Below are 15,837 nucleotides of genomic sequence, written 5' to 3'. Positions count from 1 at the left end.
AGAATGTTATTCAAAGTGTCATAATTTATTCTCATGGTGATAAGTGGTGTATACCACCCTTCGACCTGAAACCACTATGAACCTTAGATGTAAAGTCAAGTGCTTTATTGCTGATCAAACATTATCCGTAACTGGATGACCATAAAGATAGTTGATGGGTACTTCACAAAGCATGTTGAGCGACATGAGTGACCTATAAGGAATTTTCCCATCCTGTATAATAGGATAAATGTCTAAGGGTGCAATATTGAACTGGACAAGGGTGACACGGTCTATGCCTTTTGTGCAATATAGGCATAAGGGAAAAGGGGTAATTGTACACACAAGCTTTATCACAGAAATGGTTTTGTCAGATCACATGACATTTTCATAACTTGGGTAGCAGTGATGTGTTGCTAGATACCGCTCACTGTTTATTATGTTAAATGTGTGATTTAATATAATTTCCAACTCGCGAAAACCTACATGGTCACACACATAAGGACAGGTTGATGAGAGACAAAGAAAATAACAAACACGGTAAGGTACGGTGCACTTAAGTGAATTTGGAATGTGGTAAGGTACCACTCACTTAAGTGATATATGGTGTTGTTTACTGTGGAAATTGTAAACAACCGTTAGTCCTCCCAAAGCCTTCAAACAAAGGGTTACTTGCAGAATCGACTAGTTAATTCTAAGACACATGCTAATGCATCTAAGGTGTGGCTTGCTCAATTTGACAAAAGCTTGACTCCAAGAGAAACTATTCCCTCCCAAGAGTTTAAGTAAGCCAAGTTTTCCAAAAAAGATAAACTAAAGGTAACTCGTGATCGATAGAACGTTATAATATTCAGAAAAGATACACTACGAATGCATCTATGGTTAATTCCATCATTGTAACAGAACCACAGTCGACAGCATATATAATGAAGTAAAAAGATAGTTCAAACAAGAACGAAAATAAAACAAAATGTTCAAGAGGAACGACTGATAAATATGGAAATTACATTGAAGTAAAAATGGTGATTCACGTACATTAGCACTCTTGAAACTCTTATTTCCTCGCGCTGGGACTATGAAGTTTTTTCAAGTTATTTTAGTACAAGTGAACACCTGGAGCCCTTAGTGGGATCTCCTATTTATAATACAATAAAATAACTGCCTACAAGTTACATAACTGCTCAGAAACCGCTTGTAAGCCAAACAATTGGCTGCATGATCCTACGCAACTACCCCATGTCTTTGGCGCTTATTTTAAGAGTCAAATCCTTGCTAACTGCTGGAGTTTGAATTTCAAATTAGCCCGCTTGAATCTTTCTTTCGACGCTAACCCTTAGCACAACCTCCATCACAAAATCTTCTAAGTCTCAACCTTTTTCATGGTCGACAAAACTGGAGTTGACGCCCTGTCCAAGTTATGCTGACTCCCTCCTGTTGACAACTTGATCCCATGATTTCTTTGTCACTCTTCTAAGCTCCCTTGCAGACCCAATTTGTGGGATCCAAACCCTTGATTTATGAGCCTTTTCCTTTAATTGCACTATCAACATACCTCACTAGATTTTTCCCTTAACAAATTTCCCCCCAGAGATGCCATTTTTGAATGTCGACTTTAAATGAGATAATGGCGTCTCTGAAATGTTGACACCGTCCTTTACTTATTCGTTTCCAATTCCTCTTAGTGAAGTGACTGTTCACTCCCTGTTGCTGACGTCACATTATCATGGTAACGTCTCCACCTTCTCCTCGAGACGCGCAACAATCAAATCATTATTGCTATTACTTCTGAGTGGGCTACGTGGCGTCTCCCTCAACTGCCACTTCATTCCACGCATCCATAGACATAGGGGAGTGGGTACACGCACTTTAACCCCACTCAAACGTTTTCCTTCTTTTTTTCGTACCTAGGGTTTTCCTCCCCTTTATAAACTCTCTTTCGTCTCTTAAAAAATTTTCTTCCATTTTCCTTGTTTCAAAAACCCAACAATATTTCACCATCTTCAAAACTTCAAAACTTCAAACCTTCGTCTTCATATTTCCTTAACAATGGCAACTCCTACACCTAACTTTTCTGTTGCAGAACTTAAACAGCCTATACTTGTTGATGGCGCTGAATATGTTCCTGAGCCTCCATTTGTTGAAGAAAAACTAAAATCTGGAAATATCAGGTATTAATTCCCTTTTTTCTTGATGACAAACCCTCAGCTTTTCTAGGTCCACTTCTTGAGGATCGTCAACAAAAAATTGTTGCCAAGAAACGAGCCTTCTTCCCTACTAGCTATCTTACAGAACCTTTAGTTTCTATCCAGAAACCTCTTTCCCTGAATTACGTAGATAGGAACTTTAGAACTGCTCCTCCTAGGAATTGCCTTAAGTTCTGCGCTTGGATGGACCGACTGGAACCATACAAGTTGGATCTTTGGAAATAGTTAGGCATTTACACACTCTTACAAATCTCCCGTTGTGGTCCACCCCAATCTTGTGGCACGTTGCTTGCTGCTATTAAACTTTAGGAAGGCTCGACCAACACTTTTCACACTAAATATGGAATGATTACACCAACTTTTATGGATATAGCAGTCATTACGGGTTTGAAACCGACTGGCCGCGTCTTTAACTACAAAGACGTAGAAGCTATCCCCTTGAGGTTTGATGTCGGAGAATCTTGCAAGCCGACATATGACAACTTCATTGACCATCATGCCACCAATATGCGTTTGGCCCACTAATCCCAGATTGGTGGTATTATCCTTTTTCAGACATACAAAATGCTTACAAGAAAAAGGCCGACAGAATGGTGCCGATGAAGCATTATCTACCCAACTATTCAGGGCCTCTTCATATTGCTCCTCAATATGTTAGAGTGTGTTCTACCATGCAATTGGTAAATCTTTATGGAAAGCTGCCTTCTGCTTATGTAACCTTTGTTTACTTACTTGATTGTTTCCATGTTTTTCTTACAACTGTTCCTATAGAGCCTGAGTACGCTGCTCTGGATGCCAATGTCACTCCAACAGAGCAACCTCAGGTTTGACCTTTCCCGTTTAAATTCTCTTTCTAATTAGTATCATATTTTTTACTCCAATATCTACAATCTTGCAGGTCATCCTTGACAAATCCCCTTCTGATGATGAGACCATATCAGCAACTATGAAGAAAAAGGGCCTTTCGGTATGTCCTTTTACACATTACTCTCATTTTATTGCTGATTCTTATGGCTATTAATCTGTCACCGACACACAGATCCAGCCAAGTTCGACAGACTTGCCCGCTTCTTCCAAACCTTCCAAGAATTTCAAGAAGGCCAAAACTTCTCTTGCCAAGGAACTAGAGGTATTTCTTGTCGGCTTATCTACTCTTTTGACTAAAATAACCACTTACAACTTGCATTGTCTCCAACCTTCTTTACCACCACCCGACAAATCCAAAGACCATAAGAGCCACAAAAGGAAAAAGGAGTCTCCCGCCAAAGGTGGTAAGGTGAAGAAGAAAAATAAAAACAAAGCAACCGTGGATCAAGATAAAAACAGACCAACCAAAGAAGTTGAAGCTCAACCAGGGCATGTTGATACTACAGTGATCGAAAATACTATTGATCTCTCCTATACTGTTGGAGCTACAGTGGTTAATACTGCCACTGCCAATCTTTCTCCAGATCCATCTGTCGAGCCTACAAAGTCGACTGGTCCTGCTGATGCTACCTTTGGTACTGCAAATCCAGCCGCCAATCCTCCCTTGTCGACACAGGTAACTGCATATTTCAACTTTTATTTCTCAGAATCACTGAATCTTTCTTACATACCTTTCCTTGTTAACAGGCTGATGCCCTTGAGCTCCAATCTCAGGAACCTCAGTATGTGCCTAAGGACGCGCCTGAAGACGTGCTTGAATATTCTCCTGCAACAGTGGACTTCTTCCCACCGCGCCAATCCTGTCGGCCATGCTAATGAGTTTATCGAATTGACCTCCTAGACTACTGAAAATGACTCTGCCTCCATCACTAGTCCTATCAAGCATCAGGATTCTATTTCGACTAGTTCTGACTCTAGTCTTTTAGATTCCTTGAACTTGCAGGACTTAGTGGGAACGGGAAAAGCTTCTCCTGCTAAAACCCATTAACCTCAAGTTGTGCTTCAAACAACTACTTCATCTTCCTCTCCAAAAGAATTGGCCATAAAACCCTCAGTTCTTGAGGCTATGACCAGACTCCGCAACTTAGTGAAGGCACGTGAAGAAACCTCTTCTGATTTGACCAGTCTCAGATCCATAATGATAAATCGGGGCCTGAAGCCACCAAAATTAAGAAGCTCACGGATAAGATTTGCACTCATGCCTTGAATTTCGATCTGCACCACGAACTTTATTCTGACCCCTCCTTGGTCCAGAACTTCTGGATGCTCTTGCTCAGATTAAAAAACTGAACATATTCAAGCATGCTCAAACTGTGATGATTATGTGTGAGCAGGTTCTTATTCCTATGCTTCACAATGTCGATGACTTGAGAAAAAATGAGCAACAAGTCAAGGCTAAAGAGGCCTTCGTGAAAGAGAGTTGGGACTTGGTGAAAACGGCCGACAAAGAAATCACCAGCGAGCAAGCTAAAATTGATGAAGCAACAACACAACTGGCCCTTAAACAACAAACGGCTAATGAGCTACGCATTCAGATTGCTGCCATGAATAAAGAGATGGAGTCGATTGCTGAAGATGAAGAAAAGTTGGTTGACCAAGTCATTAACCCCACTCAAGAAAAGATCAACAAAACTTCTCAGGATGCCGTGACCGTAGGTGAAGGAATTAGCTCAGTCGAGCAAGAGATTAAGACACTCAAGGCCTAAACTGATGAACTTGAGTATAAGGTTTTGCATTGTAAAGGTGACTTGCAATCCTTCCAAAACAAACTCCGCCATTTTTAACTATTTCTGCAATTTTATAATTTTTCGTAATTGTAATTTTGGATAATGGCTCTCTTACCATTTTTAATATAATCTCTTTTTAGCATTGTGTGTGGATTGTATTAATTTTTCGTAACTTAGCTGGTCTCAAACAAATTTTGTTTTCTCTAGCTTAAAATGTTCGACATTTATTCTGGCGAAATTTTAATTTCTTGAAGAACAGGTTTATACTTCTTTAACTATTTTCCATTTATGTTCAAGATTCGTCTATTTGGTGCTAGCTCTTCGACTTCATAGGTGTTATTAGAAAATACACGCACTATCTTGAAAGGTCCTTCCCAATTTGGGGACCATTTTCCCAAAACCCTATCATTCCTATCAGTCGGCAAAATAACTTTCCAGACTAAGTCGTCGACAACAAACATTTTATCTTTTACCTTTTTGTTGTAGGCCCTAGCAACTCTTTCCTTTTGCCTTTGCAGCGAATCCATGGTCCCCGTTATTTCTTCATCCAAGTCTACTAATTCATCTGCCATCATGTTCCAATAATCTTCTGATGGTATTTCATGTTGCCTTTGAATTCTGAGTGCATGAACTTGAATTTCTATTGGCAGTACTGCATCATGGCCATAGGTTAGTCGAAATGGGTTTGTTTTAGTTGCTTCTTTTGGTGACGTTCGACATGCCCACAAAGCTTGATCTAACGTCTTATGCCAATTTTTTTGGTTTCTTGCCTACATGTTTCTTTATGAGGCTTATTATCACCTTGTTGGCTGCCTCTACTTGAGCATTTGCCTGCGCATAATAAGGTGTCGACGTCAATAACTTAATTCTAACTTCCTTTGTGAAATCTTGCACCTTTCGACCAGTGAAAATTGTCCCCTGATCAGTAGTAATTGTTTCTGGAACTCCAAATCTGCACATAATGTGATTTTGAATGAAATCTATGACAGTCTCCTGGTCCACATTTGTTAATGCTACAGCTTCGACCCACTTTGTGAAATAATCAATACCGACCAAAATATACTTTTGCTTCTTTGATGAAGATGGTCTTATTTCTCCAATCACATCTAATGCCCATCTTCTGAATGGCCATGGTTTTATAATCATATGTAACTCGCTTACAGGCATATGCTGTATGCCCCCATGCAATTGGCATTCCTGACAACCTCTGGAAAATTCAATGCAATCTTTCAACATGGAAGGCCAATAAACCCCTGAACGCATTAACAACCATCTCATTTTCTGCCCAGCTTGATGTGCATCACATGTCCCACTATGTACATTCGACACAGACACGAATGCTTCATTCTCTCCCAGGCATTTAAGCAAAACTCCTTCAATTGTCTTTTTAAACAACTCATTTCCCATTAAGACATAGCTAAGAGCCCTGTATTTGATCTTGCGATCTGTCAACCCCGTAGGATTACGTAGATAATCGACTATTGGCTTTCGCCAATCATTCCCTCCCATATCATCAATAGTCATGATTTCAAAGTTTTCATTATCCACAACTCCCAACTTTATGATCGACAAGTCTGAAGGTGATAACAACGTTGCACGTACCTTCTCTCTTACCTGAATCTCCTCTTCATTTTGATCCTTCAAAGCCTTGTACCCTGAGGCCTCTTGCGCCAAATCATTAGCTTCCTGATTCTCCTTTCGTGGTATGTGTCGAATATTCACTTGTTCGAACCTCTTTAGCAATCTAATAGTAATCACAAAGTACATAATTAAATTCTCTTTAACACACTTGTACTCTCTCAACACCTGTTTGATCACCAATTCTGAGTTTCCCAAAATTTCGACATTCTTTGTCCCTAATTCTAGCAGAAGTTCAAGTCATGTGATCAAATATTCGTATTCAGCTTCATTGTTTGGGCATACTCCCTCAATCATGTACTTGAACTCTGCTGGAATTCCAGCTGGAGAAATTATAACTCGTCCAATACCAGAACGGTTCTTGTGACTGGAACAGTCGAAGTATAACTTCCATGGCACTGTATCCACATAGTTTTGAGCCATTTCGACCGTTGAATGGTTGACAAGGAAATCAGCCACCACTTGCCCTTTTATCGCTTTTAAAGGCAAATAAGTCAAAGAATATTCAGTCAATGCTAAAGCCCATTTACCAATTCGACTATGCAAGATTGGTTTGGAAAGCATGTGTTTTGTAATATCAAAATGAGAAGACACGTAAACATCAACTGGCTTGATATATTGCTTTAATTTGATACAAGATAAATACAAGCATAGACATAGTTTTTCTATATCACTATACCTAGTTTCTAGACCATTAAGCATTCGACTAAGATAATATACAGGTCTTTCGACACCATTTTCATTTTCTTGGACTAACATACTACCTATAGTCGATTCCGAAGCTGAAATGTACAACCTCATTGGCCTATTTCTAACAGGAGGAGCCAAGATTGAGGGTTTCATTAGGTACTCCTTGATTTTTTCGAAAGCCTCATGATGCTCTTCTAGCCATTGAAAATATGCATTCTTCAACTTCAAGAGTGGTGAAAAAACTTTTGTTTTACCACTTAGATTTGAAATAAATCTCCTTAGGAAATTTATTTTCCCCATTAGTGACTAGAGCTCTTTCTTAGTCGACGGAAGCTTCACATCCATAATGGCTTTAGTTTTAGTCTGATTTACTTCAATACCCTTTTTATGCACTACAAAGCCAAAGAAGTCGCCTGCCTGTACACAAAAAGCACATTTTAATGGATTCATTTTTAATCCATATTTTCGCATTCTTACAAAAGCTTTTCGAAGATGTTCGACATGAGCAAGTTGACAATGCGATTTTATCACCATATCATCGATGTATATTTGCATGAAATCTTCAATAAAATCATGAAACATTGAATTCATTACCCTTTGATATGTTGCTCCAGCGTTTTTCAGGACGAATGACAAGTTGATATGCTATTTTCGGCACATCCTCCTCTGCAATGAAAGTTTGATTATAAACTGAATAACCATCAAGCATGCTTAATTATTCAAAACCAGCATCAGAGTCGACCAACATTTCTGCCACATGCATTGCATACTCATCTTTAGGAGTGGCAGCATTTAAATCCCTAAAATCAATGCAGACTCTTAAGGATCCATTCTTCTTAATTACTGGCTCAATATTGGCCAACCAATCGACATACCTGGCAGTTCTGATAAACTTGCTTTTGAGGAGCCTTTCTATCTCTACCTTGATCTTCGACATTACATCAGGCGCAAAACGCCTAGGTGTTTGCTTTACTGGCTTTTTCCCAGCTTTTATTGGCAATTTTAATTCCACCAAATCCCTCCTTAAACTAGGCATCTCGTTATAATCCCAAGCAAAAAAAATCTCTAAATTCTTTAAGTAAGGATACTACCTTTGTTTTTAGTCCTTTGACGATGTTGGCGCTAATATATGTTGGTCTCTTTTCACCAACTTCACCCAGATTTATTTCCTCTAAAGGATCTTGTGGCTGAATTTTCTCTTTCACCATGGGATCCTTTTCGAACCCTAAGGGCTCATCGTCATAGATACATTCTAGAGGCTGCAAGTCGATGTTTCCTGTAATTATACTTGACTTATTGTTGAAATGTATATTGGAGTACTTTTAGATTATCGTTTCCACATGGATTGGTACGATATCACCGCCGTTCTATTGTTTAGGTTGTCTTGAGTTAATGTAACTTTGGGTTTGGTTTTGTAAAAGATCATCCACAAGTTTAGTAGCAAAGATTAAAATAAGGAAAGTTCTAAGTTTTTAAAAAAAGTATCAAGACTTGATTTCATCAACCTAAAATTGTATGTCTTCCTAAGAACATGCGTATGAATTCGTTATCAATCAATACCTCATGTATCGTTCGTTTATACCGTTCGTTTCCGCAATGTTATAGCAAGATTTACTCTATTGTTCAACCAACGATTTCTCAACCGCTTGAACAATACAAATAACATTTATAAACCGATACTAAGTGATTATCAACCAATAATTCCATGTCTAGACTTAATGTTTGATAGATGATAGAGTTAGATCAAGATTGAAATATTGTATTTCACAAACATTTAAACCATAGAAAGTTAAGATAAAGCAAACTAGATCATCTATATTGATTAACGACTTGTTCATACACAATATTCATAAGAAAAACATACAAAAAGTAAGGAAGATTACATCAAAGCCTTGACACAAAAGTGTTTAGCTATCCATTGACATGGTAGCTTGAACAAGAAGGAAGGAAAGAAGGATAGCAAGCATCAACGGTTATTTCTCGACGATCAATGCTTCGATTCTTCGATTCCAAGATGAAATATTGATATTAGGGTTTCTTCTCTCTTAAAATGGTCTAACTCCTACAAAAAACAAAACTGGCCCTTATATAGAACAACCAGAATCTGTGCAGCGCGCGTCACGCGCTCTACCTCGCGATGCGAGCTCTTCATTTAATGATCAAACCGCCCAAGCGCGCATCACGCGCTCCTCTTCTTGCGTCGCGCGGAAGCCACTGACTTTTGAACTTAAATTTCTTCTACAGCGCGCGGGGCGCGCTCTTAGCTCGCGACGCGCCCTTGAGCAGACTTTGGAAACTTGCCTTTGCAATTGGTTCATCAATCCAAGCCTCAATTTTCAACCTAATAAAAGAAAACCTGCACAAAAATTACTAAAAACAAAGATTAATAGAAAACGAAAGCTTAATAACTAAACTACTATTATTTACTTCAAAATAAACGGGGATCCATGAATATGCGATAAAATTAGTCGAAAGGTACCAAATATAAGAGCAAATAGTAACACAATTTGGCACCTAACAACTCTCCCCAACTTAAAACCTTGTTTGTCCTCAAACAAAAACAACCATAAGATCACAAACTTAAACAAGAACAAATGGGTGGTTCAAATTCCAAAAGCACACAATAGTAACATCTTACCCTTACCAGAATAACACCATGATTAAGATACTAATCCTAAATACACATTTGATGTCAACAATTCCTAAAGCAAAATAAGTTCAAGAGTGAATCACAACCTACACACTTCTCTAGTAAGAGAACAAAATTGAGGATTCTAACACTCACACAACAATGACGCCAACATCCAGAATTAATTATGCATTCATCTACACAACAATTATATAAAAAGCGTAAAAGCATGAATCACAAAGACTTTAAGGTTGTAGCTTGGCTTGGTTAACAAGGAAGTGTCATTTCTCAAGGCCATTGAAACGAAAGGGTCAATACCTAAGAGAGCATTCAAAACACAATTATATCCACACCTCCCTATCAACCGATTACATTATTTTATTGCTCAAGAATTCATCCTTTTAATTTCAAGGAAACTAGCTATATACAAAGTTCTCTTTTTTCTTTTATTTTTATTTTTATTTTATTTTTTTTCTTGGGCAATCACTTATTTTATTCTCCATACCAATATATTTTTTTATTCTCCCCAACTTGAATATCACCACATAATTACGAATGCTCCCTATTCTAAGGCAAAAAGGAATCAATCCTAACCACATTTCATGGTACTCTTCAAGGTTAAAAGAAAGTCATCAAGATTCAAATCAAAAATCGGCAATGATAAACAATTGAAAACAAGGAAGTGATACCGATTGAATCTTGGCAAAGCGGCTCTAAGAGGTTAGCAAATACTCACACACTCACTGGGTAGGTTATTTTTGGTAGAGAAGTTATACTCGTAATGCGAAACAAAAATGCTTTGATCACTTTCATGCTTAACACAATTAAATAAAAACGCAAGATTAAACATAATAAATACGAGCTAAACGCACATTGTTGGTATCCACAAAAATAATATATATATATATATATATATATATATATATATATATATATAATGGAAAGGCTCCTCACACTAAATATTAGCACTAAAGTGATTCAATTTTGAACTATTTTTATCAAAGAAAATGTGACATCTAATTTGTACAACTAAAAGCATCAAAATCACGGTATATTAAGGAAACGGTAAAAATGTACCTTGCACGTACTAATTTCACCTTATATCATTGCCGTCCCATTTGGTTGTTAAAACTTACTTTCATCACGGAAGCAATTCAACAAGGACAAACTTATTTTTAACATCTATAAAATAGAAAATTAAATAAAATGCAAAATTTTTAAAACTTAAACTTAATAAACCAAACACCACAAAAAAATGCAAAATATCCAAAAAGGCTTAAACTTAGCCTATAATATTCAAAATACCTCATCCTTAAAAGGATGGCACAAAAGATTCTAACTATGCGAAAATAAAATACAAATAAAAACTAAAATATATAAAAAAAAATACAGCTCACTCCTCCTCAGAATCATCATCATCAAGACCAGCTCCCCCCTGAGAACCTGGCATGTCCTCAGGCCAACGCGCATAGGCCGCCAAATCATCTCTGGAACCCACAGGATGCTGCATAGAAAGATGCTGAAGAGAATCCTGGATAAACATGAAAGCTCTCTGGTGAGCCATATGCATCTGCCAGTTCCAGTCACCAGCCTGCCCAACCTGTGGCATAGCAGGCAGAGCAACAACAACGGGAACGGCCTCAGCAACATGAGCACCAGCTACAAGAACAGAATCTGCAGAACAAAATCTGTTAGCTAAAACATCATCAATGACTCCAGCCATGGGTAGCAATCCCCCAGATGGAAATCTCACACCTGCCTTGCTGCACAGCCCCATAATCAGACCGGGAAAAATCAACCGGCATTCGGCCCTATCACCAAAACTAGTACCATTCAGCACAACCCTCTTCAGCTCATTTGCCACTATCCTAGAAATATCCACCTCCTCACCCATCAGAATACAGTACACGAGACCAGCAGTGTCCATCGTGATAGTAATGGTGTGACTTTGTGGCCTTAAATTATAAAGGACCACGGAATTCACCAGCTGAGCACTATAGGTGAGATTACGACGGGTGAAGGTCTTCGGATGGCCAGTGGTCGTCAAATCATAAGTACACCCTTCTTTGCACAACTTCTCCCTCATAGCCTCGGCATCCCAATTTCCTCGATTCAACTGAGGATGATACTTACACTCTTCCGTCAAGGCAAGAGGATCATCAAGAAAGTCAAAAATCGCATCCTTGGAGAAATCAATTTCCTTTCCTCGCACCCACGTCTTAAATGGGAATGCCTCTGACGGAACCCAGCTACCTGTAGGCAAAGCATTAGAATAAAATTCCCTAAGGATTTATACCTGATAGAACTTGCCCGGCTCATACAACTTGTCCTAGCAAGTGTCATTCAAGTAACTCCAAGCAACAGAAAAGTTTCCTCCCTCACTAGGTACAATCGTTCTCTCTGGCCAAACCGTGCGTCCTTTCAATTCTTCATATCTTGCCTCTTGCTCAGGACCACGGAACCGTGTGTGGTCATAACGCGTTTGTGAACCGTAGGATTCACCGGTAGCACTTCTTTTCTTTTTCGTCGGAGGAGCCATCTGCATACACAAACGACACACAACAAAAATTCGATACAAAAGGTCAGGACATAATTATTAACAGCTATAACACGACAAAATACCAAACAGAACCGCAAAACAGACCCACCCACAACGGAACAGAAGTAAAACTAATAAAAACAAAATTCTGCTCAGCGCGCGACGCGCGCCATACCTCGCGACGCGAGCTCTGCGAGTTTGAGAAAAATAGAACTACATCAATGGCTGCAGCAGCACCCACAAAATAACATGATTTAAAATAGAACTACACACCACTCGACCCTACTTATGTCTCTAATCACAACACTTATCAACAATTCTATATAATCCTAAATCTAAATCTATTAAACCTAAAATAGAGAAAACAAAATTAGAGAAGGAGAAGAAGAAGAGAACTTACCTTTGAAGATAATGAAGATGATGAAGGGAATGAAGAATGGATGAAGATGGATGAAGATTGGAGAGAAGAAGAGAGTGAGTTTTTGAAAATTAGGGGAAAAGAGGCAAAATGCCTCTAAACCCTACAGAATTCATAAAAGGGAAGGGGGAGTGGGTCGGGTCCTATTCTGGGCTCAACCCAGAAATTAATTTTTTTTGTTCAGCGCGCGTGGCGAGCTCAGAGGCAGCGCCGCGCGTTCACCGCTGCCCAAAAATTTTTCAAATAAGATACAGCGCGCGCCGCACGTTAGAGGGCGCATCGCGAGCTACACCAGAACAACAAAAATTTTCTTTCCATCAGCACGTGTAACTTTATCGGTAGGCCATTTTTGGCTCGACATCAGCACAAAACACAAAAACGATAAAAAACATATAAAACAAGTAGAATACTTACAAATTGGGGTGCCTCCCAATAAGCGCTTTGTTTAATATCGGTCAGCTCGACGGTCAAAGGTGATATCAAGGATCACCCAGAGCAAGAACACTTGTTTCCCGATTATACTCACTTCCACGATACACCTTCAACCTCTGACCATTCACCGTTCACTCTTTCTTCGTTTTTGGATCCTCTACCACTATAGCACCATAATTCCTTACCTCTTTGACTAAAAATGGACCGGACCACTTAGATTTTAACTTTCCCGGAAAAAGCTTCAAACGGGAATTGAAAAGAAGCACAAGCTGCCCGACCTTAAAGTCTTTCAAACGGATCTTACTATCGTGATAGAATTTGACTTTATCCTTGTAAATCGTGTTAGAATGATAGGCATGCAACCTCAACTCGTCCAACTCATGGAGTTGGACTTTTCTCTTTTCGCCACACGACTTAGGATCAAAATTCAACAATTTCAAAGCCCAAAACGCTTTATGCTCTAATTCCACCAGAAGGTGACAACTTTTGCCGTATACCATTTGAAACGGTGTGAGACCAATCGGGGCTTTAAAAGCGGTCCGATAAGCCCACAATGCATCATCAAGCTTAAGCGACCAATCTTTTCTAGAGCTAGAAACTATTTTCTCGAGAATTCGCTTAATCTCACGATTCGATACCTCGGCCTGACCATTAGTTTGCGGATGGTATGGAGTGGCAACCTTGTGCTTGACTCCATATTGCTCCAACACTTTTTCAAGTGGATCATTGCAAAAATGCGATCCGCCATCACTTATCAACACACGAGGCGTACCAAAACGCGCAAAAATATTCTTTTTCAAAATTTTTATCACGGTTTTACCGTCGGCTTTAGGTGAAGCAATCGCTTCCACCCACTTTGACACATAGTCGACCGCGACCAAAATGTACTCATTAGACAAAGATGATGGAAATGGCCCAACAAAGTCAATACCCCAACAATCAAACACTTCCACCTCTAGGACGCTTTGTAAGGGCATTTCCTCAAGTCGACCAATCCCACCACTCCGTTGATAACTATCACAACTGGACACATGGTGATAAGCGTCTTTAAAAAACGTAGGCCACCAAAAGCCCGCCTGAAGGACTTTGGTTGCAGTACACAATCCATTATAGTGGCCACCATAAGGCGAATTGTGACAATGCCACAAAATACTTTGAGATTCCTCACTTGTAACACATCTCCTTAAGAGATTGTCACTACTCAACTTGAATAGATAAGGCTCATCCCACACATAAAAGTTTGCATCGGATAAGAATTTCCGTTTTTGGTTCCAAGTTAGATCTTCGGGAATACACCTGGTCGCTTTATGGTTAGCCATATCCACGAACCAAGGTCTAACTTGGACCATAAACAATTTCTCATCCGGAAATTCCTCTCTCACCTCACTTTCAAATTGTGTTACCTCGGTATTCACTAACCGAGATAAATGATCAGCTACCACATTTTCGGACCCTTTTTTGTCTCTTATTTCAAGATCAAACTCTTGAAGCAAGAGAATCCACCTAATTAGCCTTTGTTTTGAGTCCGGCTTTGTGAGCAAGTATTTGATAGCTGCATGGTCAGTATAACACACAATTTTTGAACCAATCAAATAAGAACGAAATTTCTCCAATGCAAACACAATAGCGAGCAATTCTTTTTCGGTAGTTGCGTAATTGACTTGCGCTTCATTTAAAAGTTTGCTCGCATAATGAATAGCATGAAAAATTTTGTTCTTTCTTTGTCCTAAAACGGCACCCACCGCATAATCACTCGCATCACACATGAGTTCAAAATCACGGGACCAATTAGGAGCGACGATTATGGGTGCGGTGACCAATTTTTCTTTAAGCTCTAGGAATGCATTTAAACAAGATTCATCGAAAAGAAATTCCGTACCTTTGTTGAGTAGATTACTCAAGGGTTTTGCAACTTTGGAGAAATCTTTGATAAATCTTCGATAAAACCCAGCATGTCCTAGAAAGCTTCGGATACCCTTCACATTCAAGGGAGGAGGCAACTTCTCTATCACTTCAATTTTTTCTTTATCCACCTCAAGGCCTCTTGAAGAAACCTTGTGGCCGAGCACAATTCCTTCGGCAACCATAAAGTTGCACTTCTCCCATTTTAGAACCAAATTTGACTCCACACAACGACTTAGCATGGTATCAAGATTTTTCAAACATAGATCAAAAGAAGGACCAAAAACCGAGAAGTCATTCATAAACACTTCGATGCACTTCTCAATCAAGTCGGAAAAGATAGCTCGCATACACCGTTGAAATGTTGCCGGTGCATTACATAACCCGAAAGGCATTCGCCGATATGCGAAAATACCGAAAGGTCATGTGAAAGCGGTCTTCTCATGATCCTCGGGATTGACTACAATTTGATTGTATCCCGTGTAGCGGGGAAAGTCTGAGATCGAAGCCATGGAATTGACTCGACTCGATATTTTGTTTGAAATCGCCACCGCGCTTTATTGTTTCCAAAGGAAAAGGGGAAAGAACGTAAAACCCAAAGTTTGTTTTTAAAACAAAAGAGAACTCAGGTTCGGGTGTTGATTATACAAGGGGAAGGTTTTAAGCACCCCTCATATCTGTGGTACTCCACAGGAACCTTTTTGAAAATCTGTGTCGTGTGTCCTAAAAAAAGGGTTTGTTTTTATTTTTTA

General features: G+C 39.2%; 1 protein-coding gene across 1 annotated transcript; it reads right to left on the bottom strand.

The window, feature by feature from the left end:
• Positions 1 to 5,581: 5,581 nt before the first annotated feature.
• LOC131620203 (uncharacterized) lies at positions 5,582 to 7,318 on the bottom strand. Its single transcript, XM_058891208.1, has 2 exons — positions 6,777 to 7,318; positions 5,582 to 6,581 (listed from the first exon to the last, which is right to left on the bottom strand). The coding sequence occupies exons 1-2, from the start codon at positions 7,316 to 7,318 to the stop codon at positions 5,582 to 5,584; spliced, it is 1,542 nt and encodes a 513-aa protein (XP_058747191.1).
• Positions 7,319 to 15,837: the final 8,519 nt, after the last annotated feature.

This window comes from Vicia villosa, linkage group LG7 (assembly GCF_029867415.1).
Source record: "Vicia villosa cultivar HV-30 ecotype Madison, WI linkage group LG7, Vvil1.0, whole genome shotgun sequence".
Classification (NCBI taxonomy): Eukaryota; Viridiplantae; Streptophyta; class Magnoliopsida; order Fabales; family Fabaceae; genus Vicia; species Vicia villosa.
The sequence above is the reverse complement of the archived record's forward strand: the minus strand, read 5'-3'. Positions and strand labels throughout refer to the sequence as shown.

Bases quoted from the DNA above. Each gene is read 5' to 3' on its own strand.
- LOC131620203 (XM_058891208.1), bottom strand. From the start codon at position 7,318: ATGAAACCCTCAATCTTGGCTCCTCCTGTTAGAAATAGGCCAATGAGG. The intron at 6,582-6,776 runs GTACATGATTGA...GATTACTATTAG, and splicing joins GGAATTCCAGCAGAGTTCAA to ATTGCTAAAGAGGTTCGAAC.